The 27,422-nt window shown below is 48.1% G+C and overlaps 1 protein-coding gene across 5 annotated transcripts; it reads left to right on the forward strand.

Moving 5' to 3' along the window:
• Nucleotides 1–8,575: 8,575 nt before the first annotated feature.
• HMGCL (3-hydroxy-3-methylglutaryl-CoA lyase) lies at nucleotides 8,576–26,832 on the forward strand. Of its 5 annotated transcripts, XM_006077955.4 has the most exons (10): nucleotides 8,672–8,730; nucleotides 12,704–12,787; nucleotides 14,705–14,794; nucleotides 14,924–15,031; nucleotides 15,679–15,774; nucleotides 17,753–17,901; nucleotides 20,402–20,465; nucleotides 23,549–23,737; nucleotides 25,030–25,155; nucleotides 26,159–26,832. In XM_006077955.4, the coding sequence occupies exons 4-10, from the start codon at nucleotides 14,963–14,965 to the stop codon at nucleotides 26,258–26,260; spliced, it is 795 nt and encodes a 264-aa protein (XP_006078017.3). In that variant the 5' UTR covers nucleotides 8,672–8,730; nucleotides 12,704–12,787; nucleotides 14,705–14,794; nucleotides 14,924–14,962; the 3' UTR covers nucleotides 26,261–26,832. The 5 variants fall into 5 exon arrangements, with proteins under 5 accessions (XP_006078015.3, XP_006078016.3, XP_006078018.3 ...); XM_006077953.4 differs by lacking the exon at nucleotides 14,705–14,794 and having other exon boundaries at nucleotides 8,576–8,730; XM_006077956.4 differs by lacking the exon at nucleotides 12,704–12,787 and having other exon boundaries at nucleotides 8,667–8,730.
• Nucleotides 26,833–27,422: the final 590 nt, after the last annotated feature.

Raw genomic sequence — 27,422 nt, forward strand, 5'->3', positions numbered from 1 at the left:
ATAACGAAGAAATAGAAAAATATGAATACCATATGCACCTTTAAGTTGTAAACCAGGAGTGAGATGGGGTGCCAAGTATCACTGTTAATATTCAGTGTTGTTTGGGTTGGAAGGTCCTGATAGATGCAGTAAAACAAGTTAAGAAAAAAACAAAAAATGGAGATCTAAGAGTCAGAAAAAATGAAACCACACAATCATTGTTCTTGGATGATGTGATTGTTCACATAGCAAACTTCAAAGAATATATACAAATAAATCATTAGAATTAGTTAAATTCCCTGGTGATCCAGTAATTAGGACTTGTCGCTTTTACTCCGGGGACCCAGGTTCTACCCCTGATAGGGGAACTAAGATCCCACAAGCTGTGTTCAGTTCAGTTCAGTTCAGTCACTCAGTTGTGTCCAACTCTTTGTGAACTCATGGACCGCAGCACCCCAGGCCTCTCTGTCCATCAGCAACTCCCGGAGTTTACTCAAACTCATATCCATTGAGTTGGTGATGGCATCCAACCATCTCATCCTCTGTCGTTCCCTTCTCCTCCCGCCTTCAATCTTTCCCAGCATTGGGGTCTTTTCCAATGAGTCAGTTCTTCGCACCAGGTGGACAAATTATTGGAGTTTCAGCATCAGCATCAGCCCTTCCAATGAATATTCAGGACTGATTTCCTTTAGGATGGACTGGTTGGATCTCCTTGCAGTCCAAGGGACTCTCAAGAGTCTTCTCCAATACCACAGTTCAAAAGCATCAATTCTTCGCCACTCAGCTTTCTTTATAGTTCAACTCTCACATCCATACGTGACTACTGGATTTTTCCAGTTTTGGGTTTTCCATAGCTTTGACTAGACAGACCTCTGTTGGCAAAGTAACGTCTCTGCTTTTTAATATGCTGTCTAGGTTCGTCATAACTTTGCTTCCAAGGAGCAAGCGTCTTTTAATTTCATGGCTGCAGTCACCATCTGCAGTGATTTTGGAGCCCCAAAAAATAGTCTCTCACTGTTTCCCATCTATTTTCCAGGAAGTGGTAGGACCAGATGCCATGATTTTAGTTTTTTGAATGTTGAGTTTTAAGTCAACTTTTTCACTCTCTTCTTTCACTTTCATCAAGAGGCTCTTTATTTCTTCTTTACTTTCTGCCATAAGGGTGGTGTCATCTGCATGTCTGAGATTATTGATATTTCTCCCGACAGTCTTGATTCCAGCTTGTGCTTCATCCAGCCCAGCATTTCTCCTGATGTACTCTGCATAGAAATTAAATAAGCAGGGTGACAATATACAGCTTTGATGTACCCCTTTCCTGATTTGGAACCAAGCTGTGGGATGTGGCTGAAAAAAAGTTATTAGAATGAATAAGACACTTTAGTAGATCATTGGTTCCATCAGTAAAAAACAATTGCACATCTACAGTACAAAAACTAGAAAACAATGAAAAATATCTGTTTACCTTTACAGATATAAAGTATTACCTAAAACAAAATTTACAAAAGTTGTGCAAGAGACTGAACAGCCGAAGCTCCAACTTTGGGCTCTTAAGTTTTCAACCACCATTTTCCCAGGAAGACAATGGAGGGGCAACAGGATGGCTCCAGGTGGCCCCTGGCACCTTTTGGTTTCTTTGGCACCATGGTCTCCCTGACAGTATGGAAGGTCCCCAGTAAACCATGATGGGAGACTCTGAGAACAGATCCAATTCCTAGCAAAGTCACGGCCACAGGTGTGTCCTTGACTTGTAAATTTTCCAGTAGATACTGAACCTCTGGAATGCTTGGGGAAGCATGATTCCAGGATGATTCTAATGAAGATGAATAGATCCAAATTCTTAAAAATTTCATCCCAAAGAAGGGTTCCAACTCTGTCTTCAGGATTGCATGCAATGTGATGAGTAAATCCGAGATGTTGGACCTGATTCCAGGATCGTTCCAATGGAGACCAGAAGATCCAACTCCACACCAACTTGAGCTCCAGACTGTGTCTCCAACTCTAGATCACATCTCCCCCTCACCCCGCCATTTTTTTTTTTTTTAATATGTTCTGGATCTTAATTGCAGCATGCAGGATCTTTTTTTTTTTTTTTTTTTTTTTTTGCAGCATATGTGATCTTTACAGAATGTGGGATCTAGTTCCCTGGCCAAGAATCAAACCAGGCCCCCTGCATTGGAAACTTGGAGTCTTAGCCACTGGACCACCAGGGAAGTCCCTAGATCAATCCTAAAGCCTGGAGTAAATCCACGCTGTAGGACAGGATTCCAGATTTCAGAAGTGGTTACAACAGAGATGAGTAGATCCAACTTCTTACAAAATAGAGATCTGAGGTGTGCTGTTTCCTTTCAGTGGAAGAGCTCAGGGGAGTGTCACAGGCCAGGATGGTTTGCTGTGCAGCCACATGGATGGACCCCCTTACAAAATGGAGGCTCAAGGTGTGTTCCCAACTCTTAAACCTTCCAGATTGTGTCAGATGTCCTTAATAAGTCCACTATGGAGGATCTTTCTCAGTGGAGAGGAGTAAGTTGAACTCCTTGGGTCGGTCTTCAGTTCAAACATCTCAAATAATTCAGTGCTGGGATTACCAGGCCAGGCCAGGCCAGGCCAGGACAGTTTGCAGCAAAGAATGAATTGAACCCCTTACAAGATTGTGGCCCAAGGCATGTCTGGAGGCCAGTTCCTTTGGGAGGTCAGTTCTTCCCATCTGCCATCTAGTCCTAAACAGACAAATTATTTTTTCAGTGTGTTCATCTTAGAAAGCTGATAAAAGTGACTCCCATAGCCTGTTAATGGGCTGGGAATATTCTGATGGTAGGTAATCCTGCCATGGTGGCCACCAAGGGACATGCAGTGCAGCTGGTCAGGGAACTAAGATCCCACATGCTGCACAACCAAAAATAATAAAATAATTTATATAATTGGAAGCATACAATATTTGTCCTTTGGTATCTTATTTGTTTCACTTAGCGTAATATTCACAAGATTTATCCATGTTGTAGCATGTATCAAAATTTTATTCCTTTTTAAGTTTGAATAATCTAGACTGTAAAGAATCCATCTGCAATATGGGAGCCCTGGGTTCAATCCCTGGGTTAGGAAGATCTTCCAGAGGGGGCATGGCAACTCAATCCAATATTCTTGCCTGGAAAATCTCCATGGAGAGAGGAGCCTGGCAGGCTACAGTCCATGGGGTCGCAAAAAGTCATACACGACTGAGCAACTAAGCAGAGCAGAGAGAACATTCTCTTGGGCTTCCCAGGTAGCTCAGTGGTAAAGAACCCACCTGCCAATGCTGGAGATGGAAGAGATGCAGTTTGATCCCTGGGTTGGGAAGATCCCCTGGAGGAGGGCATGGCAACCCACTCCAGTATTCTTGTCTGGAGAATCCCATGGACAGGGGAACCTGGCAGGCTACAGTCCACAGGGTCGCAAAGAGTCAGACCCGACTGAAGCTACTTAGCACTCATTCAGCACACACAACATTCTATTATACGTATATACCACATTTTCTTTATCCATCCATCAGTTTTTATCTATTTATTCTTGGCTGCACTGGGTCTTCGTTGCTGTGTGCAGGCTTTCTCTAGTTGCAGCAAGTGGGGGCTACTCTCTAGTTGCGGTGTGTGGACTTCTCACTGTGGTGGTTTCTCTTGTTGAGGAGCACAGACTCCAGTGCTCATGCCTTCAGTAGTCGTGGTGCACTGGCTTACTCACCCCACAGCATTTGGCATCTTCCCAGACCAGGGATAGAACCTGTATTGGCAGGTGGACTCTTAACCACTGGACCACCAGGGAGGTCCTATCCATCCATCAGTTGATGGACATTTGAATTGTTTACACCTTCAGAATATTGTAAATAACTTTGCTAAGAACATTGGTGAACAGGTTTTCTCTTTGAGTTCCTACTTTTCAATTCTCTTGGGTATATACTTAAGATTGGAATTACTGGATCATATGTTAATTTCCCTGAAAGATGATGCTGTGAAAGTGCTGCACTCAATATGCCAGCAAATTTGGAAAACTCAGCAGTGGCCACAGGACTGGAAAAGGTCAGTTTTCATTCCAATCCCAAAGAAAGGCAATGCCAAAGAATGTTCAATTCTTTGCACAATTGCACTCATCTCACACGCGAGTAAAGTAATGCTCAAAATTCTCCAAGCCAGGCTTCAGCAATACGTGAACCATGAACTTCCAGATGTTCAAGCTGGTTTTAGAAAAGGCAGAGGAACCAGAGATCAAATTGCCAACATCCGCTGGATCATCAAAAAAGCAAGAGAGTTCCCGAAAAACATCTATTTCTGCTTTATTGACTATGCCAAAGCCTTTGACTGTGTGGATCACAATCAACTGTGGAAAATTCTGAAAGAGATGGGAATACCAGACCACCTGACCTGCCTCTTGAGAAACCTATATGCAGGTCAGGAGGCAACAGTTAGAACTGGACATGGAACAACAGACTGGTTCCAAATAGGAAAAGGAGTACGTTAAGGCTGTATATTGTCACCCTGCTTATTTAACTTCTATGCAGAATACATCATGAGAAACGCTGGGCTGGAAGAAGCACAAGCTGGAATCAAGATTGCCGGGAGAAATATCAATAACCTCAGATATGCAGATGACACCACCCTTATGGCAGAAAGTGAAGAGGAACTAAAAAGCCTCTTGATGAAAGTGAAAGTGGAGAGTGAAAAAGTTGGCTTAAAGCTCAACATTCAGAAAAAGAAGATCATGGCATCTGATCCCATCTCTTCATGGGAAATAGATGGGCAAAGTGGAAACAGTGTCAGACTTTATTTTTTGGGGCTCCAAAATCACTGCAGATGGTGACTGCAGCCATGAAATTAAAAGACATTTACTCCTTGGAAGGAAAGTTATGACAAACCTAGATAGCATATTCAAAAGCAGAGACATTACTTTGCCAACAAAGGTCCATCTCGTCAAGGCTATGGTTTTTCCAGTGGTCATGTATGGATGTGAGAGTTGGACTGTGAAGAAAGCTGAGCGCCAAAGAATTGATGCTTTTGAACTGTGGTGTTAGAGAAGACTCTTGAGAGTCCCTTGGACTGCAAGGAGATCCAACCAGTCCATTCTAAAGGAGATCAGTCATGAGTGTTCATTGGAAGGACTGATGCTGAAACTCCAGTACTTTGGCCACCTCATGCGAAGAGTTGACTCATTGGAAAAGACTCTGATGCTGGGAGGGATTGGAGGCAGAAGGAGAGGGGGACGACAGAGGATGAGATAGCTGGATGGCATCACTGACTTGATGGACGTGAGTTTGAGTGAACTCCAGGAGTTGGTGATGGACAGGGAGGCCTGGCATGCTGCGATTCATGGGGTCGCAAGGAGTGGGACACGACTGAGCGACTGAACTGAACCAAACTGATGTTAATTTTATGTTTTACTTTTGAGGAACTGCCAAACTGTCTTCCATAGAAGCTGCACCTTTTATAGTACATTGCCACTAGTCATGGCAATGAAGGTTCCAATTTCTCCACATCCCTGCCAACATTTATTATCTGTCCATTTTGTGATAGCCATCCTAGTGGATGTAAGGATTCTTTTATTTTCAAGCTACTTTTAAAAGCTATAATAGTCTAGGGAACCCATTTCAACAAAGTTTTCAGATTTATTGTCCATAAACTTGTACATTACAGCATGCAATGTCTTTCCTTCTGTCCTCTTGTTTTATTCATGCTTTTTGTTGTGTGACCAATGTGGTCACATAATGTTGTCAGTTTTATTGGTCTCAAAGAGCCAGTATTCTTTTCTTGTTTTTTTTAATTGGATGATCCTCTCTCAACTGTAATATTTTTCCTACGTCATTCAAATTTCTACCTTCTATTTTGTCCTTCATTCTACTTAGAGTTTTCCAGTTGTTCTTTTTCTACATCTTGAATAAAAATAAGATTCTTCCTCACTCACTTCCCACAAACACTCCTAGAACCCTGGTTGAAATGAGGCTTTTTGAAGTATCACTTAATAGAACAAAATCCGTAAGAGATTTGACAGTACAGCAAGGAATTGCCTTGTGGCTTATGTACCATAAATAAGGAATCTATAGAAACTTCTATATATAAAACAGATGATAAGTACCTACTGTACAGCACAGGGAACTCAATACTCTGCAATGACCTATATGGGAAAAGAATCTAAGAAAAGAGTTGGTAGATGTATCTATATTACTGATTTACTTTGCTGTATACCTGAAACACGCAACATCGTAAATCAACTGTACGCCAACAAAATTTATAAAAGTTTTAAAAGTGATAAAAAATAAAATGATTCCAACTGCTAGTGACCCTAGACAGATTCTCATACATTTGCTAGTATTACTCTTAGGGTAAATAGTTAATGCTAACCATGTACCTGGTATTCTGTATTCCACAGTGAATAGCCAGTTAAAGTCTTTGATCCATTTTGAGTTAATTTCTGTATATGGCGTCAGGAAAGAAGTCAACTTCATTTTTTTGCATGTGGTTATCCAACCTTCTCAGCAAAATTTGTTGAAAAGACCCTTTCCCTATTGAATGGTTTTGGCATTCTTGTTGAAAATTTTCGATCATATGCGCAAGGGCTAATTTCTGAGCTTTCTAACCCCTTCCATTGGTCTGTATGTCATTTATGCCAGTATCACATTGTTTTAATTAATACAGTAAGCTTTGAAATCAGGAATTGTGAGTCTTTCAACTTAGTTCTTTTAAAGAACGTGTTGGCTATTCTGGGTCCTTGAGATCCCTTACGAATTGTTATTGTTGTTCAGTCTCTCAGTCATGTCTGACTCTTTGCAACCCCATGGACTACAACACGCCAGGCTTCCCTGTCCTTCACTGTCTCCCAGAGTTTGCTCAAACTTATTCTAATAAATCAATAATGCCATACAACCATCTCATCCTCTGTCATCCCCTTCTCCTTCTGCCCTCAATCTTTCCCAGCATCACAATCTTTTCCAATGAGTCGGGTCTTCCCATCAGATAGCCAAAGTACTGGAGCTTCAGCTTCAGCATTAGTCCTTCCAATGAATATTCAGTGTTAATTTCCTTTAGTATTGACTGGTTTGATCTCCTTGCTGTCCAAGGAGATTAAGAATTGTAGGATTTTTTTTTTTCTATTTCTGCCAAAATCATCACTGGGATTTAAATAGGGTGAATCTGTGTATCACCTTTGGGTAGTATTAACACCATGACGGTATTAAATCTTCCAATTCATGAACACAGATATCTTTTCATTTATTTATGTCTTCTTCAATTTCAGCAATGGTTTGTAGTTTTCAGCGTACAGGTCTTGAAAGTCATATTTATTTTAAATGCCATCTAGTACTTTGGGGTCTTAGACAGTAAAGAATCTGCCTGCAATGCAGGAGACCTAGGTTTGATCCCTGGGTGAGGAAGATCCCCTGGAGAAGGGAATGACTACCCACTCCAGTATTCTTGACTGGAGAATTCCATGGATAGAGGAGCCTGGCTGGCTACAGTCCTTAGGGTCGAAAAGAGTCAGACAGGACTGAGTGACTAACACTTTTCACTCTCAGCCCTCTAGCTGCAGGCTTGAGGATTCTAGCAGTTCTCTAACTGCTATGATGGAGGAAATTTGGGGGCCTGTGGAAGCATAACTAAACACTTATCATGTCTTGTTTTCTCCTTAGCTAAAATCTGAGTCCCTTGAAAACAAGGACAGTGCCTTCTCTGCCTCCCCCAAGAATGCCAGTCAGTGAACGCACTTACCCAGCCAGGAGCCTCAGTGCCTGTTTGCACAATATGTATCTTCCTGCTTAAAATCCTTCGAATGCATTGCTATTAAGATAGCTGTTATTAAGGAGTTAGCCAAAGCCCTGTGGTATAGTCCCTGCCAGTATCTCCCATCTGAGTAGGAAGACCTCTTCTCTGCCTGCTCTCTAGTCATTCTGGCCTTCTTTTCATCTTTCTAAAACAATGTTTTCAAACATATCTAATTGCAGCGTACAGTAAGAAATGTATTTTACAGTGCAACCCAGTTTGTTTTGTAATAACAAACAGAAGCTTTGTAAAGCATTACTTAGCTTTCCTGCTCATACAAGGCACTCTGATATTTTCTGTTTCTTTTAAAAAGTACCGACTAAATTGATATTATTTTGAAAAACACCGCTCTTACGCATTCAATTTCTTCGCCTCGGGGCCTTTGCATACACTGTGCTCTGTCTGAAAAGTTTTTCCTGTATCCTCTTTACCTGGGTAAAGTTTACTTATTCTTCAAGGTATGTAATCAAAGGATGCTTCTCTCTCCGGAGTCGACCGCCTGCATTTAAGTCCTTAAGACCATGATCAATGAGTTAATACATGCAAATAACTCAGAACAGCGCATGGCAAAATAGTAATGCTTGGTCTCATTATTGCAGAAGGTGCGTGTGATTGTTCACATCTGTCTTTCCACACATCCCAGATTACAAAAACTCATTAAGTCAGAGACTGTGGTGAATTTTTGTTCATCTTTATAGAGTCCTCACTTGCCCTTCGCACACAAAAGGCGCTCACAAATGAGGGCTAAGGAAACTGCCGAGAAGGAATAGAAACGTCGACAGGCTGGGGGCGGAGCCAGCGCATGGCGTCACCACGGCGCTCCAGAGGCCCCGCCCCGTGGGCGGTGCTATGCCCACCTAGCCGTCCGTGTCACGTGGGACTCCGCTGAAGCGGCCGCGGTGGAAGCTGGGCGGAGATGGCGACAGTGAGGAGGGTTCTCCCGCGGAGGCTGGTGGGCTTGGCGACCCTCCGGGCTGTAAGTGCCCCGTCACGTCCAGGGCCGGTCTTGAAGGCACCGTGAGGGTCAGGATCTAGGACTTGGCCCCTATCGGCTGCTCCCGTAGAGGCAGAGCCTAGGACTTCCCTGATGGTTCAGCGGGTTAAGACTCCGCGCTGCCAGTGCGGGGTGCAGGGGTTTGATCCCTGGTGGGGCAACTGAGATCCCACGGACAGTTCTGCGCAACCAAATGATTAAAAAAAAATCGATACCATTTCTCTGAGAGGCAAAGCCGGACAGCTCTTTAGGCCAGAGTTGGGAGGCCTTTGAAGTCTTGGACACGACTCTGACTCGCCCAGATGCCTTGAGAGGCATGGGAAACTGACCCTCAGAGATGGGGAGCGACTCTCCCGGGTCGTGGAGACTTGGAACGCCATCCTAGGCCTCCTGCTTCCCTGGCTAGGGCTCTTCTTGCAGACCCTGGCATCTTTCTATCATGGAGCTTCAGACTTCTTAAAGTTCCTCCTTAATGAAAGTCATGAATACTCAAGAATACCCTGCCAGTTCAAGTGGAAAAAGCCAGGCCATCCCCCTCTGTTGTACTCCATTTCTAGTTCTTGTTGCATTTGGGGACACTTGGTCCCAGCTAGCTGAGCAGGACTTGGATTGCGTGTTGCTGGATGTGATTCCCCTGGAGTTGTACTTTGGGCTTGTTCGATCTTGATGTTCCGCCTTCTCTCCCATGCTCAGCGAGTGGAGGGAAAGTGTAGGAGACCTAACTGGGTAAAGAGTTGAATACATTGTGTTGGTTAAAGCTCAAGCTGTGACCAGGGGTTCTGAAGCTACTTTTTAGGTTGAGTGACAAATCTCTAAATTCCAGTCATATTGACCTTTAACATGGAAAAAAAAAATCCTCAGGGTTGGTTTGGAGGTTCAGGAAAATGGAACTAAAGCATTTGACATTTTTCTAGCTCTTAGTAAGTGATAGGTCAGTTGTTGCTTTAGAGTTTAGAAGGAGTTAAAACTGTGTGCTGCTGCTGCTGCTAAGTCACTTCAGTCGTGTCCGACTCTGTGCGACCCCATAGACGGCAGCCCACCAGGCTCCCCCGTCCCTGGGATTCTCCAGGCAAGAACACTGGAGTGGGTTGCCATTTCCTTCTCCAATGCATGAAAGTGAAAAGTGAAAGTGAAGTCGCTCAGTCATGCCCGACCCTCAGCGACCCCATGGACTGCAGCCTACCAGGCTCCTCCGTCCATGGGATTTTCCAGGCAGGAGTACTGGAGTGGGGTGCCATTGCCTTCTCCGTAAAACTATGTAGTGGTAAAAATTACATTGTCTTGGCAGTGAGGAAGTGGGTAGGGGGCTCTCAAAAAGCCACTTCAGTGTCTACTAGACCACCCTCCCCCACCAGTTGCTCATTGCAAATAAATCCATGAAGTCCAACTTGAAAAGTTAAGAAAATTAAATGAGATGGTGAAGGTCAGTGTTTGAAAAAACTCCTATTGCAATGAGATGGTAGTGGTCGGCATTCCATGGGGTTACTAGCATAGATTTGATATCAGAACCAGACAGTTAAGTGCAAACTTCCTCACTTCTAGCTGTGTGATTTGGGGTCCTTCTGAGGTAATTTCTTCCTCTGTGGAGTTGGGAGAGTAATATATGATAGTCCCTCATCATATTGAAGCGACTTAGCAGCAGCGCAGCATCATATAGGGACTAAATGAAGTGCTGACGGCTGTGGCGCTGGACTTGAGCCAGGATTAGCTGTTGCTATAGGTACCATAGCTCAGGAGGCTGTGGCTCAGGATTTGTGTGGTTAGAGGGGATTATTTCTATGCAGAACTGTACAAAGGGAATTAACTAGGTGTTTAACCCAGGCAACCCAGGTAGCTCAAACTGTAAAGGATGTGCCTGCAATGCGGGAGACCTGGGTTTGGTCCCTGGGTTGGGAAGATCCCCTGAAGAGCAACCCACTCCGCTATTCTTGCCTGGAGAACTCCATGGACAGAGGAGCCTGGTGGGCTACAGTCCATGGGGTCGCAAAGAGTCAGACACAGCTGAGCAACTAGCACTTAACCCAGGCAAGAGAAAACGGGGGGGACCAGAGGGTGGCCGAGATAATGTGGCCTAGGGCTTAAGAGCGTGCACTCTAGATCCACACTGCTCAGTAACTAGCTAACCATGTGACCTTGGGAAAATTACTTAATCTTCTTGAACTTCGTATCTCTCATAGTAAAATGGGGACTTTAACAGTTCCTACCTAATAAGGTGTTGAGAGGATCATATGGGTTAATATGTAAAAGGCTCTTTTATGTGCCTAGAAAATAATAGATGCTTCATAAATGTGAATTGTTTTGTTGTTAGTATATGAAGAGTTGTTATGAAGAAGTGTGTTATAGAATCAAGTTGATTCTGTTCTCATAAAAGGAACTTGAAACAAGCTTAACATTCTTTCAACAACATTTACCAGTTATTTATTGAGTCCCTGTTAGGTCTCAGGGCCTCAGGGAAATATAACAATTAATAAAACAGAGTTCCTGCCTCTTGGAGCTTACATTCCAGTGGGATCCTTTTAGGGTAATGTACCAGCAGAGGCTGAACATCCCTACTGGAGGGAGATTCAGTTTGCAGGGACCCTCCAACCTAGCCTGTTGACTTCATGAAATTCAGTGGCTCGTCACCTTAGCCTCTAGGAAACTTTGTTGGCTAAAACCAAGGCCAGTTTGGGCAAGTTAAGTTCCGGCTGATTGATAGCCAGGAATATTTCCTTCCTTAAGGGTTTCGGGAATGGGGATCCTTAGCAGATTGCTAGGGTCTTCCCTCATAGCTCAGTCAGTAAAGAATCTGCCTGTAGTGCAGAAGACCCAGGTTCAATTCCAGGGTCAGGAAGATCCTCTACAGAAGGAAATGGCAACCGACTCCAGTACTCTTGCCTGAAGAATCCCATGGACTGAGAAGCCAGGTGGGCTACAGTCCGTGGGGTCACAAGAGTTCGGACACAACTTAGCAACTAAGCCTCCACCACCAAGTAGATTGCCAGTACCCCTGCCCCTTGCCCTACTGCAGTGTGTTTATCCAGATTAAATCTGGTGAAATGAAATTAATTTAAACAGTAATAAGTAGTACTAAGAACAATAGAGGAAAGTGAGAAAAAAACCTTGTATTACTTGGTGGTGAGGACGGGAAGATTTTCTATAGAAGACTATATGTAGGGCAGACTTTATACAGAGGCGACTCCAGGCCGTTGTGTTAATATCTTCAAATGCTGAAGGTTTTATCTCCTCTCAGACTCACTCTCCTTGTCACCACCCACCCTGTGATCATAACAGAACAGAGCCTCTTCCATCCCTGCCACCCCACAAAGTCCAAGACGACTCCTCTCCACACTTGGCAGTTGTCCTCCTCTGGGGCAGCTGTGCCCCGGGTGTGTGTGCTAAGTCACTTCAGTCGTGGCCGACTCCGTGCGACCCTGTAGACTGTAGCTCACCAGGCTTCTCTCTCCACGGGATTCTCCAGGCAAGAGTACTGGAGTGGGCTGCCATTTCCTTCTCCAGCAGATTTTCCTGACCTAGGGATCGAACCACGTCTTTTAGGTCTCCTGCATTGGCAGGGTTCTTAACCACTGGGAGGGTTCAGTACCACCTGGGAAGGTTCAAGTCAAACTGGGCTTTAGGAGAAATCAGTTCTGTTTGGGGACTTCTAAGTTTGAGAGGTACAAATAGGTTTGTTTAAAGAACAGCCTAATGCCCAGTTGCCAGGTGGTTGGAAATGAGTCTGGATTTCAGGGGAGTTGCAAATGGTCCATAGCGCGAGCATGAATCTCTTACTCTGTTCCTAAGGGAAATGTTCTTTTTGTTCTTGATTCTAAAACAGAGCAAATATGGATTAAAGGGTGAGAAATACTGCTTCTAGTCTCAGTATTGAGGATGGATACATTCTTTCCGATTTGTCCCCCTGGAGAACCGTGACACTCTCTTCCTGTTACTTTTTGTTCCCTGTTTTAAACCAAAGGTCAGCACCTCATCTGTGGGTACGTTCCCAAAGCAAGTGAAAATTGTGGAAGTTGGTCCTCGAGACGGACTACAAAATGAAAAGGTAAACGCGGAAATCGGCTGAAAGAGTTTTCACAGGTACTGAGCGCCCCATGTCGTGGGTGCAGAGCTGCGCCTGACTTTGGGCGCGTCTGGGAGGCCGGGCAGGTGCCTGTGACAGCTCAGCCCCAAGTGTTGGGACCCTGGGTCCCTCTCAAGGCCCCGCGGGGCGGGCTGCATGCGGAGAGCTGCAGGAGTGCGGGGGCAGAGGTCAGGGCGCGCCTCCTCCAGCAGCCACACGTCAGGGGATCTGGCCAGAGGAAGTTGTGAAGGTCACATGCCAAGATTTAGCTGGGGGGTGTCCCTTACAACCCTGGTGTAAGAGCAGGACAGTTGCAAATAACCAACATGTTCAGTATGAGGAAAAGTGGATCAAATACATTAATGACTCCATACAATGGAATACTGTGAAGCTGTTAATGATATCAGATCAGATCAGATCAGTCGCTCAGTCGTGTCCGACTCTTTGCGACCCCATGAATCGCAGCATAGGAGTATATTAAGTGATGTAAACAGATTATACAATACTGTATATATATATAATTACATACATATTTATATATTAATATACACTTAATCTTACATATAAACAAAAAAGTTTGTATATATGTGGAAGCATCTTCCGAGAAAAGGATCTTAGAACAGTGCTGTGTGATAGAACTTTTTATGAAGATGGAAATGTTGTAGATTTGAGCTGTCCCATACAGTAGCCACTAGATACATGTGGCTGTTAAGCACTTGAATTGTGGCTTGTATGGCTGGGGAATTGAATTTTTAAAATGTAGTTTCAGTTAGTTTAAATTTAAATAACCACATATGGCTCATGTCTAATGTACTGGACTGCACAGATCTAAAAAGTTACCTACCAAGGTATTAAGAGTGTTATCTCTGGCAGGTGTTAGGGTGGTTTTCTTTTGTTTGGGGCGTGTTTTTCTGAAGTAATCATGTGTTAATTATTTTTAAATAAAAACCTTAAAATTTTAAAGCATGCTTGCTGCTGCTGCTAAGTCGCTTCAGTCGTGTCCGACTCTGTGCAACCCCAAAGACAGCAGCCCACCAGGCTCCCCCATCCCTGGGATTCTCCAGGCAAGAACACTGGAGTGGGTTGCCATTTCCTTCTCCAATGCATGAATGTGAAAAGTGAAAGTGAAGTCGCTCAGTCGTGTCTGACTCTTAGTGACCCCATGGACTGCAGCCTACCAGGCTCCTCCGTCCATGGGATTTTCCTGGCAAGAGTACTGGAGCATGCTTAGTCTACCTTTAATAATGAATGTTGGTTGTAAAAGTCAGTTGTAAGGTCTCTGAGGGCAGGATTGTGTCTGTTCTGCTCACCACTATATCTGTAGCTCCTAGCACATTCCTTGGAGTAGGGTGAGCTCTAAAAAGTTACTTGTAGAATGGATTAAATTAGAACAGCGGGAGAGAAATTGGGGGTGGAAGGGGCTGGTGAGAAGGATTTGGGAGTTTTAGGATTTTGGACCCAATCTTGTAGGGACTAGGCAGCCAGGGGAAGCTTTTGAGCAGGAGGGTGAGATAATAGAGACTGTGTGTTAGAAGGATTCCTGTGTGGGATGAATTGGTAGGACCATGGCGTCACATACTTGGGATGATAGTAGATTTGGAAATAAGAATCCACAGAGTCTGGTGAGCAGCTAGACAGGGCGTGGGGGGCGGGGAGAAAGAAGTAGTGAAGCATGTGAGGATGAGACCCTGTGCCACCTGAGACGGAAGGAGGAAGGTGTGGCCCGTTGGAGGCCATGTCTCATAGGATCCAGAGGGTTAGTCATCTCCGCCCTTTCAGGCCATGGCTCACTGGTCTCAATCTGGTTTTGATGGGGTCATAAAGTAACAGAGCTTTAGTTTAAAAGCCCGTATGACGGGCAAATACTGTTTCCATTGTAAGTATTAACTCCTTTTCAAGTGAGAAACTGCTTCCACTGCAAAATGCTGTCTGTGGAGCTGGAAGACAAGCCTGTACTGCACCTATTGGCAGGATTACGTGTGAATTCAGGTTGGTGTCTGACAGTGGAGACAGTGGAGCGGGTGCTGTAGAAAAAGCTGAACTGACTGCATTCTGAGACCATTTCGTGACTCACTTGGCCAGCCTGTCTTTTTCTGGTGTTTTCTCTCTGCATTACAGAATATTGTACCTACTCCAGTGAAAATCAAGCTGATAGACATGCTTTCCGAAGCAGGACTCCCTGTGGTAGAAGCCACCAGCTTCGTGTCTCCCAAATGGGTTCCGCAGGTGAGCCCCGGCCTGCAGGCACATCTCAGATGCATTGGAAGTAAGTGGAGGTCAGGATGTAGGTTTCTAGGTCCTCGCTTTCGTGAGCTCTCAGTGCTTCATAGTAACATGTGCGGCGAAGGAGGGTGACTTGGGAGGAAGACTCGGTCTTGGCTGTGCCCCGCTTTGCCTGGTGAGGCCTTCCCCTCCCCAGGTTCAAGGTGACGTCTCTGGCTCTAGAAGCCTAGAATCTCTAGCCCTGTCTAGAGATGTGGCTTCTGTGTTTGTCGAAAGGGGAAGCTGGACAGCTCCTGCATCACAGAGACAGCCAAATGGGAAGAAAGATCCTGGTCCAGCTGAGTGTTAGGTGACAGGGAGCTGAGCCCAGGGTCGGGCTCAGAGCACGTTCTCAACCAGTGGCTAGAAGTATCATTGCTGCTGGTGCGGCTCATGTAGAGTCGACAGTGTTAGCCACGTGGAGAAACTGGAGCCTTCTGGCTCATCAGCTGTCAAACAAGTAGAGAAAGCTTTGGGGAGACTCAGCTCTGCAAATGGCCTCTTTTCTCCAAGGGTCCTGGAGAACAGAGATTTTGTGCTAAAAAGGCTTTCTCTACCTGAGCTCTCTGCCACCTTGGTGGTGAATTGGCAATGTCTCCTTTGGCTCCCAGATGGCTGACCATGCTGAAGTCTTGAAAGGCATCCAGAAATTTCCTGGCGTCAACTACCCAGTCCTGACCCCAAACTTCAAAGGCTTCCAGGCAGCGGTAAGAGACTCATTTTTGGTTGGGGAGTGCCCCTGAAAAGAGATGGATGGCATGGGCCCCTGTCTCGTCCCTGGGCCTCAGTCTCTGTCCCAGGATTCTGTCCGAACGACTTGTCTCCAGCGGTGGTGGGCACTGTCAGACAGACCCGGGGTGGGGGGTCCTGGCCCCGCCACTCTCAGCTCTCTGATTTGACAAGCTGTTAAACCTCTTTGAGCCTCAGGTTCTGCCCATGAAATAAGGTTAATGGTAGTACCTACCATTGTGAGGATTTCAGAGGACAGGATGCACATAAATTGCTTAGTAAGAGCCTGGTAGAAGGCGAGTGCTTAATAAATGTTCACTCCTGTTCCTGTCGTCCATCTCCTCTTGAGAGGTAAGCAAGCTGTCCGCAAATTTAGAGGTAGTTGCTAGTATCTAACTTTTTTATCATTTCAGATGAGACTTTCTTTGGAGATGTTGATTCTGAATTTAGGCCAAAAGGGACTTGCGGGTGGTGCCGGCAGCAGCACTGTGGGTCCTTGGGGGAAGGCCACGGCGTCTTTGTTTTGGGATATGAGTCACTGTATTAATTTCCTACGGCTGCCATTACACAATACCAAACACTCGATGAAAGGTGAAAGAGAACAGAAACGTTCTCTCTCCCAGGCAGCGGGCTGCAAGTCCGCACAGGGTGGCAGCAGGTTCCTTCGGAGGCCCTGAGAGGGCATCGTTCCTGCCTCTCGGCCAGTTTCCGGCGATGATCAGCAGTCCTCGGTGTTCCTCAGCCTGTGGGCGCATCACTTCAGGGTCCGCCTCTACCTTTGCCGGCCTTTCCTCTATCTTCACACGAGCGCCTTCTTATTACAGAGTGGAGACCAATATGACCTCATGTTAACCCTGTACATCTATCTACAGTGATCCTGCTATCAAACAGGGTCACATTCTGAGGTTTTGGGGGTTGTTGTTGTTGTTCAGTCACCCAGTCGTGTCCAACTCTTTGTGACCCCATGGACTGCAGCACATCAGGCTTCCCTGTCCCTCACCATCTCCTGAAGTTTGTCCAAGTTCATGTCCATTGCATCAGTGATGCCATCCAGCTGTCTCATCCTCTGACACCCTGTTCTTCTGCCCTCAGTCTTTCCCAGCATCAGGGACTTTTCCAGTGAGTCTGCTGTTCGCATCAAATGACTAAAATCCTGGAGCTTCAGCTTCCACATCAGTCCTTCCAGTGAATATTAAGATTGACTGGTTTAATCTCCTTGCTGTCCAAGGGACTTTCAGGAGTCTCCTCCAGCACCACAGTTTGAAGGCATCAATTCTTTGGCGTTCTGCCTTCTTTACAGTCCAGCTCTCACAACTGTACATGACCACTGGGAAGACCATAGCCTTGACTATACGGACCTCTGTTGGCAGAATAATGTCTCTGCTTTTGAACATACTGTCTAGGCCTGTCATAGCTTTCCTGCCAAGAAGCACTCGTCTTCTGACTTCATGGCTGCAGTCACCATCCGCAGTGACTTTAGAGCCCAAGAAGAGGAAATCCATCACTACTTCCACTTTTTCCCCTTCTATTTGCCATGCAGTAATGGAGCTGGATGCCATGATCTTTTTTTTTTTTTTTTTTTAATTTAGTTTGAGGCCGGCTCTTTCACTCTCCTTCATGCTCATCAAGAGGCTCTTTAGTTCCTTTTCACTTTCTGCCATTAGAGTGGTATCATCTGCAGATCTGAGGTTATTGATGTTTCTCCCGCCTATCTTAAGATTTTAAGCATGACCTTCCTCACATGGGAGATGAGTGCAATTGTCCAGTGGTTAACACATTCTTTTAGTACTACCCTTTTTGGGAATTGGGTTGAGGATTGACCTTTTCCAGGATAGTACTGGGGGTTAGAGGGACACAATTCAACTTATAGTAGTACTCATATGTCATAAAATTCACTCTGGGTGGGTATTCCATCAAGAGAAAATCACTGAAAGGAATTCACCTGGCTGTTGGCAGGTTGCTGCCGGAGCCAAGGAAGTGGCCATCTTTGGAGCCGCCTCTGAACTCTTCACCAAGAAGAACATCAACTGCTCCATAGATGAGAGTTTGCAGCGGTTTGATGAAATCTTGAAGGCAGCTCGGGCAGCCAGTATCTCTGTGCGGGGGTGAGTCTGGCCACCCTGGTGCTGCTTCTCCTTTCCTCAGAGCATTCAGGAACAGGGCCAGCCTCTGACTCCAGCGACCTCCCTCACAGGCTCCTTATCCTGGGTGCAGGGAGCCAGAGCTCCACACCCAGACGTCTTTTCCCAAGTAAACAGGGTCAGAAGAAATCCTGGCAAGTGCTTTCCCCAAACCTGATTTTTGGATCCTTTCACCCCACGAATCTAGCAGGACAGGGTCCTAAACAGGGCTTGTGGAGGTCAGCGTAACCCTGGCTCCACCACCAGCTCGTCACACGTCCCTGAGGAATCCCCTCGGCCTCTGAGGTGTCTCCAGCATCACATCTTTAATGGCAGCAGTGCCAGGCGTTGTCCACGTATTATCTGAAGGTAGCCTCTCAGGCACCCAGCACGGAGGGCACTCTCCCCGCTTCCAGATGACGAAATTGAGGCTCCAGAAGGATGAAGTGTCTGCTGTAAGGTCACAACCGACTGCAGCCAGAATGCGCGTCCGATCACATTGCTGCCTGGTTGAACGTCTGCCAGTGCTCGTCAACTGCAGACTTCAGCGGGTTTACAGCCCCTGCGCAGCTCAGCCCCTGCCGCTCTCTGCAGCTCATGTCTCCCCTCCGGCCCTGTCTCCTCTGCACACTGCGTTCAGCCAGTGGGAACCTCTTTCCGTCTGTCACATGGGCCAGTTCTCTCCTGCCCCGGGCCTTTGCACGTGCTTTCCATAGACTCAGACCACCCTTCCTTCTACATCCTACTTGCCAGGGCTCACTCCTGCTCACCTTCAGGTCCTCTCCTGGTGCCAGTTTCTCCAAGAAGCTTGCTTCTCTTCCCTCAGGTGGAGTTGGTACCCCTCCTCTGGGCTCCCAGAGTCCCCTGGACATCCTCTGACATAGCACTTACCGCTTGTTACATTCTCTGCTGCCTCCTGCCTCCCACTAGACTCTGTGCTCTGTGAAGGCGGAGCCCACATCTCCGTCAGTCCCTGGTGTGTGCTGTCTCCCATCTCTGGGCCTAGCACATAGCAGGTGCTCAGAAACCGATGGGCAGATGGATGGATGGGAAAGCAAGGACGTGTCAGGTCTGCCTGACTCCCAAGTCTGTGCTCTTTCCTCAGCATTTCTTTTAGCTTTTCCATGCTCAACAGTGATTGGAGAGTAAGGAGAATGAAGATGGCAAAATACACTGAGTTGTTTGAGTCTGAAATTATTTATCCAGCAAACACTTATTCTGCCTCTTAATATGCAGCATCATTTGTTAGACTCTAAAAGATTTTAATGGAGCCTCTGCCTCAGTGGGATGAGTGGGCTCAGAAAGCATCTACACTCAAGATCCAGACTCCTCACCACAGCTCAACAAGCCCCCATGATCAGGATGGTGGCCGCCTCTCCAGCCCCCTGTTGCACCCCTTTGCCCCTTGCTCCCCACACCTGTTTTTCTGTCCTTTGTTGTATGTTTTGAGCACACCTACCCTTTGATTGGACTTCCCTGGTGGCTCAGTGGCGAAGAATCTGCCTGCCAGTGCAGGGGCTGCAGGTTCAATCCCTGGGTCAGGAAGATCCCCTGGAGAAGGAAATGACCACCCACTCCAGTATTCTTGCCTGTAGAATCCCAAGGACAGAGGAACCTGGCAGGCTACAGTCCATGGGGTCGCAAAGAGTCAGACACAACTGAGCGACTGAACAGCTCTTCCACCTGGGGGCCTCTGCACTGGTCCTTTGCCTGGAACGTGGCTCTCCCCGCCACCTCAGTCAAGTGTCGCATCCTCACAAAGTCTTCCCGGGCCATCCCGGTGCTCCTGCCACACTTCCCTTGTCTCTCCTTCACGGCACATCACTTTCTGAGATTACCTCCTTTCCCTACTAGATCTGATTTATCATCTGTCTCCCTAACTTGAAACCTTAAGCTCCGTGGCGGTGGGGACCTGCTTGGCCTTGCTCACTGCCCTTCTCCAGTGCCTGGCGCACCGTGGGCAGCTCAGTAAACCTCAGTCGAATAAATGAGTGTACGCGCCCCCTGGCAGCCCGCCGGAGCCGCTGACCCCTCGGGCCTCAGGCCAGCCCAGCTTTCTTGTGCCCGCTTCAGTTTCATGTACCCTTCCTTGGTTCTTTCCTGAGGGGAGCCCCACCCGGGCCCACGTTCTGCTCTCCTCACCCCGTGCGGTCAGCTGGCTGCTCATAGAGCTCCTCCTCCTCTGTGGCTGGTCTCTGGCTGCCTCTCCTGAGACCTGGGCATCATCGGCCTCCTCACCCACAGGCCCGTTGGCTTCTTCCCTTCCCTGCGTGGCACTGCACTGCCCACTCCTGGCGCTGAGTGCCACTGCCATCGTCTGGCTCACCAGCATGGAATTAACCTTTGCCCCGGGCCCTCAGCCTCCTGCTGGCCTCAGGTTTGGGTGGGGCTAACCAGGGCGATGTGTCAAACAGCCAGCCTGCCCCAGCCCTGTTAGCCAGAGAGCCCAGGCGCACTGACACCATTCATCCCTGTTTTCCCACAGGTACGTCTCCTGTGTGCTTGGATGTCCCTACGAAGGGAAGATCTCCCCGGCTAAAGTCGCTGAGGTCTGTGTGTGCGTGTGTCCGGCAGGGGAGGGGCGGGTTCATGAGGCTTGGCTTCCATGCCTGCCCTGAGTGTGCAGGTTACTCTCGCCGCCCTTTCCTGGTGGGTCACTGATTTCATTTGTTCACTCAGCTCCTTCCTTAAGACCCTCTGAGAGCACAGCCCTGCACTCACCCCAGTGTGGGGCCACTCCTAGCCTGACAGGGAGTCTCTGAAGCCTCTGCCCTCTACCCCAGAGCGGAAGCCTCTGACTCAGTTCCCAGGCTGGTCAGTGAAAGGTGATGACTGAGGTGAGGATCCTCTGCAGAGGGCTTCCTTCTTGTGCTTGGGGAGACATCCTGGAATGCGAAGTCAAGTGGGTGAGCCTTAGGAAGCATCACTACGGACAAAGTTAGTGGAGGTGATGGAATTCCAGTTGAGCTATTTCAAATCTTAAAAGATGATGCTGTGAAAGTGCTGCACTCAGTATGTCAGCAAATTTGGAAAACTCAGCAGTGGCCACAGGACAGGAAAAGTTTAGTTTTCATTACAATCCTAAAGAAAGGCAATGCCAAAGAATGCTCAAACTACTGCACAGTTGCAGTCATCTCACACACTAGCAAAGTAATGCTCAAAATTCTCCAAGCCAGGCTTCAACAGTACATGAACTGTGAACTTCCAGATCTTCAGGCTGGTTTTAGAAAAGGCAGAGGAACCAGAGACCAAATTGCCAACATCTGTTGGATCACTGAAAAAGCTAGAGAGTTCCAGAAAAACATCTACTTCTGTTTTATCCACTATGCCAAAGCTTTTGTGTAGATCACCACAAACTGTGGGAAATTCTTCAAGAGATGGGAATTCCAGACCACCTGACCTGCCTCCTGAGAAATCTGTATGCAGGTCAAGAAGCAACAGTTATAACTGGACATGGAACAACAGATTGGTTCCAAATTGGGAAAGGAGTACATCAAGGCTATATATCGACACCCTGCTTATTTAACTTATATGCAGAGTACATCATGCGAAATGCCAGGCTGGATGAAGCACAAGCTGGAATCAAGATTTCCAGGAAAAATATTAATAACCTCAGATATGCAGATGATACCACCCTTATAGCAGAAAGCTAAGATGAACTAAAGAGCCTCTTGATGAAAGTGGAAGAGGAGAGTGAAAAAGTTGGCTTAAAACTCAACATTCAGAAAACTAAGATCATGGCCTTCAGTCCCATCACTTCATGGCAAATAGATGGGGAAACAATGGAAACAGTGAGAGACTTTATTTTGGGGGCTCCAAAATCACTGCAGATGATGACTGCAGCCATGAAATTAAAAGATGCTTGCTCCTTGGAAGAAAAGTTATGATGAACCTAGACGGCATATTAAAAAGCAGAGACATTACTTTGCCAATAAAAGTCCATCTAGTCAAAGCTATGGTTTTTCCAGTAGTCATGTATGGATGTGAGAGTTGAACTATAAAGAAAGCTGAGTGCCAAAAAATTGATGCTTTTGAACTGTGGTGTTGGAGAAGACTCAAGAGTCCCTCGGACTGCAAGGAGATCCAGCCAGTCCATCCTAAAGGACATCGGTCCTGAATATTCATTGGAAGGACTGATGTTGAAGCTGCAACTCCAGTACTTTGGCCACCTGATGCAAAGAACTGACTCAATGGAAAAGACCCTGCTGCTGGGAAAGATTGAAGGTGGGAGGAGAAGAAGACAACAGAGGATGAGATGGTTGGATGGCATCACCGATTTGATGGACATGAGTTTGAGCAAGCTCTGGGAGTTGGTGATGGACAGGGAAGCCTGGCATCTTGCAGTCCATGGTGTCACAAAGAGTCAGGACACGACTGAGCAACTGAACTGAGAAGAACACGGGGCAGGAAATGAGTTCGAGCAACCCAAGAGCTTGTGTCATTTTGTCCTCAAAGCCACCCTGCAGGAAATTCCTTGGTTAGAACTCCATGCTCTCAATGCCATGGGCCCAGGGTTCGATCCCTGGTTGGGGAACTAAGATCCTGCATGTGGCACAGAGTGGCCAAAACAAAACAAACAGATCACCCTGCACTTCTGGAGTTCTTGTTATTCCAGTTTACGGTTAAGGAAACTGACACCGACTGACTTGCATGCAGGTTGCATGTGGAGAAAGCAGGTCTCAGCTCCTGTCTGTCTGCCTCCAGTGCCCTCCTGCTCTTCCTGCACACCAGGTAGCAGCCAGAAACGAGCGGTGGCTAACAGGAGCCACTGCTTCCTGAGAGTGGCCACTGCAGTCCAGACCTTAGCCTCCTGCTCCCCAGTCCTCCCCAAAGGCTCGTCCTCGTTTTTCAGGAGCAGAGATTGAAGCTCAGGGAAGTGAGGTCCGCTGCCAAGGTTCCCCAGCCAGTGAGCAGCAGGACTGGGGCATTACTTCAGCATCATGTCACTCCGCCACCCGCCACCTTTGCTGCATCCTCTCCCGCCCACCAGCTGCCACGGGCTCCTTGTCACCCTGCCTGCGTGGGCAGTGGAGGAGGGGGCCCACCATTTCCTTCATCCCACAGACCACTGTTGAGTATCGAGTATCGTTTCCATCCTCGGCCCTGCCACATCCTTCCTCCCCCTTCTCCCTAGAGCAGCAGAGGGCAGCATCTCCTCATGGAGCAGATCCCGCTCTGGTTCTGCCATGATCTTAGCTGTTTATGGATGGGATTCTGAATTTTTCATAGCCAGGTCCTTCTCTTAAAAATAGAGAACTAGCACTTCAGACCCCTGACTTCACACATCTGCTTACCAAGGATAGAGCCACGTGAAGGGAATCAGTTCTCCTGATTCCCGCCCCAGGTCTGACACCGTAGGTGAAGGTGGTAAGGGAAGGACCAGCTGGAGTCTGAGACCCTCGGAGGAAAGCTGCAGGGGTTAGAGCCCGGGGCCCGCACCGATGGCCAGCGCTGCTCCTCACGTCTGTCTCCCAATGAGCAGAGTGAGGAATCAGTCCCACTCACAGAGTTAGTTGTAAGGAGTCTCTGGTCCAGGAGGAGCTTGGTGCCTCGGACATGGAGGTGTTCTGCGTAGGCCAAGGACCCCGGCTTGAGGAATCCGGGTCCTCCAAGAGCCTGTTTGTCTCCCCAGGTCACCAAGAAGCTGTACTCCATGGGCTGCTACGAGATCTCCCTGGGGGACACCATCGGCGTGGGCACCCCTGGGGCCATGAAGGACATGCTGTCTGCTGTCCTGCAGGAGGTGCCAGTGGCAGCCCTGGCTGTCCACTGCCATGACACCTACGGCCAGGCCCTGGCCAACACCTTGACGGCCCTGCAGGTAATCAGGGCACGTCCTCAGATAGAGGCACACGTCCATTCTCCCAAAGGGCAGGGCAGCAGGACAGCTGTGTTTCATTTATTTTTTGAGCAAGCCTTCACTGTGTGCCCACACCTGTGTGCCAGGCCCTGGGCTGGCCATGGTGGACACAGACATGCCACCCTGCCCTGAAAGTGCCTGCATCTGTCTGTCAGGAGAGACAGTGGAGAGTTAGGTGACAATCCTAATGCACTGTGACAATGTCATGGGGACTGAGGACGGTCCCCATCCCAGCTGGGGGTGGGGGAGGGCAGAGAGGATTCGCCAGAGAAAGCCTCAGCGAGGCTTGAAGGACATGAAGCTGAGCAGTTGAAAAAGGGAAGCGGAAAGGTGACCAGGCAGCACTGCATTGTAAACGAGACTAAGGCGGAGTCGGGAGGACTGGGGTGCCCTGACCCCACCGCGGCATGCAGGGCTGCGAGTGCGCATGCGTGCACCAGTAGGGGGGTGGGGGGGAGCCTCTGATGCTCTTTGCCCAGAGACTGGACCAAGACCTCAGACTGAGTTTCTCTTGAGGTTAGCTTCTTGTGGGTTGGCCAAGAACAAGGGTCCAATGGCCCAAGAGTCCCTTAGAAAGTTCTGCATGTCTGACCACAGGCTGCCTTGCTGCAGGAAGTCTAGTGTAGTGTTTAGGTTAGTAGAGCAACCCTGCGCCGCCTTTTTTTACCCATTTTTATCTCTCACGTTACCTCCTTGAGGCTCATGTCTTTAAGCCAAATGATTCTATGACTTTCTGGGTCTTATTTTCTCAGAGTTGAGGCTTAAGGAGAGAGAAAATGAAACAGTCATCTCGGAAAGTGGGAGCAACTGATCGAGAGAAGTGGGATTAATCCAGAGAAGCGACCTTGGGGTCAGAGGCCTGACGTGGGGTGCAGGAGAGGGGGTGGTAAACGAGTACAGGAAAACAACAGGAGTCTGAAACCTCAGCAGTTGGGAGGAGTTACTTTAGGTGAGCGATCAGGGAGGGCGTCTCTGAGGAGGCAGCTTTTAGGCTGAGAAGGAGAAGTTGAGGAGCCAACCATGAAAGGAAGGAGGAAAGATTCCTGGCAGAGGAAACTGTAGTAAAAAAGACTCACACTGTTTTAGGAACCAAAAAGAGGAACAGTTTCTTTCAGTGGGATTTTCATAAACTGAAGGAATGAATAATTTGAGTGGAATTTCAGGCAGCCACTGAGAGGGAGGTTTACCAGGACCAGCTTGGTAGGCTCAGACCCCCCACAGTGACAGCCATGTTCCACCATCCTTGTTTTCAGATGGGAGTGAGTGTCGTGGACTCTTCCGTGGCAGGACTGGGAGGCTGTCCCTATGCACAGGGGGCGTCGGGAAACTTGGCCACCGAGGACCTGGTCTACATGCTGGCCGGCCTGGGCATTCACACGGTAAGCCCACCTGCCCCCTGGTGGTGACGGCCCCGAGCTGACTGGAGCTCTGCCTGAAGCCGGAGCTGCTGGGTTTGTTCCGGGTTTTTGTGGTGGCGTTGGTGCAGTTAGGAGGGGAAGGGTGCCACGGAACTAAGGCTTTTCTGTCATATGATTTGAGATAACAGAGTGTGGTCGATGGGGGCTATGAGAAGGCCAGGCCCTTGGCGCGGGTTTGAGAATTCCATCTGAGGCGGCACCAGGGTGCAAGGAAAGAGCCCTGGAAGGGGCAAGGCCACAGCCTGAAATGAGTCGGTTCTCTCTGGACCTTTGTTTTCTCCTCTGGAAAAAATGAGGGCAATAGAATTGCACGCCCTCCCCTCCCGTACCCCGGGCTCTGCCAGAGTCAGTGAGGGCCCGCAGCGTGGGCTGGAAACACTATAGCATCTGTACTTTGAGATCAGACAGACTGGGTTTAAAACCTAGTCCTGCCACTCAGGCTGTATGACCTGACAGATGACTTCAGCACTTTGGGCCTAAGAAATGGGAATAAATAATAGCACTTATCTCATAGGATAAGAAAGAAAATGTAGCCCAGAGCTAAGCAAATAGTACACAGCAGTAAATAGGAGCTGCTCGTTAATATAAAGAGGTTTCGGTGTGGCCTTTTTAGCTGGTGTTTCTACCCCTGCTGCTCTGCCTCGTTACCCTGACTTCATATGCAGCGTTTGACCACTGTGGGCCCGGCCTGTGCTAGACCCTGGAGTACTGAACAGGACTACTAGCTCCCTTCCAGGGTGCGGCATCTCAAACCATGTCACACACTGAGGGCAGTCAGAGGGGAACCCCATGTGCCAGGAGGACACCACCTCACAGCCACCCGGTGGTTGTTTTAGGGGAACAAGAACATGATTGTCTTCACCTTCACTTTCTCAGCAGCACGGTTTTCTGTCCATTCGGATGTTTCCCTGGGTGTTGAGGGCAGGTTGTGACTTAACTGCATCCTCTGACTTGTTTCTCAAAGGGTGTGAACCTCCAGAAGCTCCTGGAAGCCGGGGCCTTCATCTGTCAAGCCCTGAACAGAAGAACCAACTCCAAAGTGGCTCAGGCTACCTGTAAACTGTGAGCCACTGGGTCCCTGAGCCCTGGGGACCGTGTGGGAATAGGGACAGCTGTGGATGAATCATGGATGGCATGTGGAAATGGGAATGCGATCAACTGGCGCAGGCACTTCACTGTCAGCTCTGCACATGGGTCTCTCCTGGAAGGAAGGAGGTGGACAGGAGCTGCCTGGCTGCAGGCCCTTCCTGCCTGACCTGAGTATGAGTGAGAGGTTTGGGCAGCTGGAGGTCTCCTGCCACCTGGACCCAAAGGCCCAGGAGTTGAAAGCCTGAGGGCTCTTGGGAACCCAATTCTCTGGCCTGGGTTGATCCTCAAGTCTCATCTCTGGGTGAAACCTGCCAGCTGGCCACTCTCCACAACTTGCTGCTGCCATATTCTTGAGGGCCATCGCTCTGACTTTGTAGGGCAAAGGGGCCTGGAGGAATTTTTCCCTCAGCTGGCAGAGGGCACTTGGTGAAGGGGTGAGGGCTGAGCAGCTGTGGTGGCCACCTGCCAACTCCAGCACCTCTGCAAAATCTCCACTTTGAACATGATTGTTGAAAACAGATTACATAATTAAAGGTTTAATGACAACCATTCCAGTGTTCTCTTGTGCAAATGTGTGTATACATGAGACGGGGCGGAAAGCATCTTTACATTTCCTCTGAGAGGAAAACGGAGGCTTCAGTTAATTAACCTCTGAATTTTCTCTCTCCTCCTCCTCCTGAGAATTGGGGAAATCGGTGGTAATGACTCACTCAGCACTGACCAGGGAACCCTGGAGAGGTGGTTTCTGAGGCTGTTGGCTCCGTGACCAGGACTGTTTGTGGCACAAGGTCCTCTGGGCCAGGGCAGGCGCAGCTCTAGGCACCCAGGGGACCAGTCAGCATCCCTGGTGACTGCAGCAGGCCCAGGGCACGCCAGGCTGTGGGCCGCCCGTGTGCATGTCTTCTGCTCCGGTTTCCTCATTCAGTATGTGTGTATGTTAGTGGCTCTACTGCTGCTGCTGCTGCTGCTAAGTCACATCAGTCGTGTCCGACTCTGTGCGACCCCAGAGATGGCAGCCCACCAGGCTCCCCCGTCCCTGGGATTCTCCAGGCAAGAACACTGGAGTGGGTTGCCATTTCCTTCTCCAATGCATGAAAGTGAAAAGTGAAGGGGAAGTCGCTCAGTCCTGTCCGACTCTT

Source organism: Bubalus bubalis, chromosome 2, assembly GCF_019923935.1.
Source record: "Bubalus bubalis isolate 160015118507 breed Murrah chromosome 2, NDDB_SH_1, whole genome shotgun sequence".
Taxonomy (NCBI): Eukaryota; Metazoa; Chordata; class Mammalia; order Artiodactyla; family Bovidae; genus Bubalus; species Bubalus bubalis.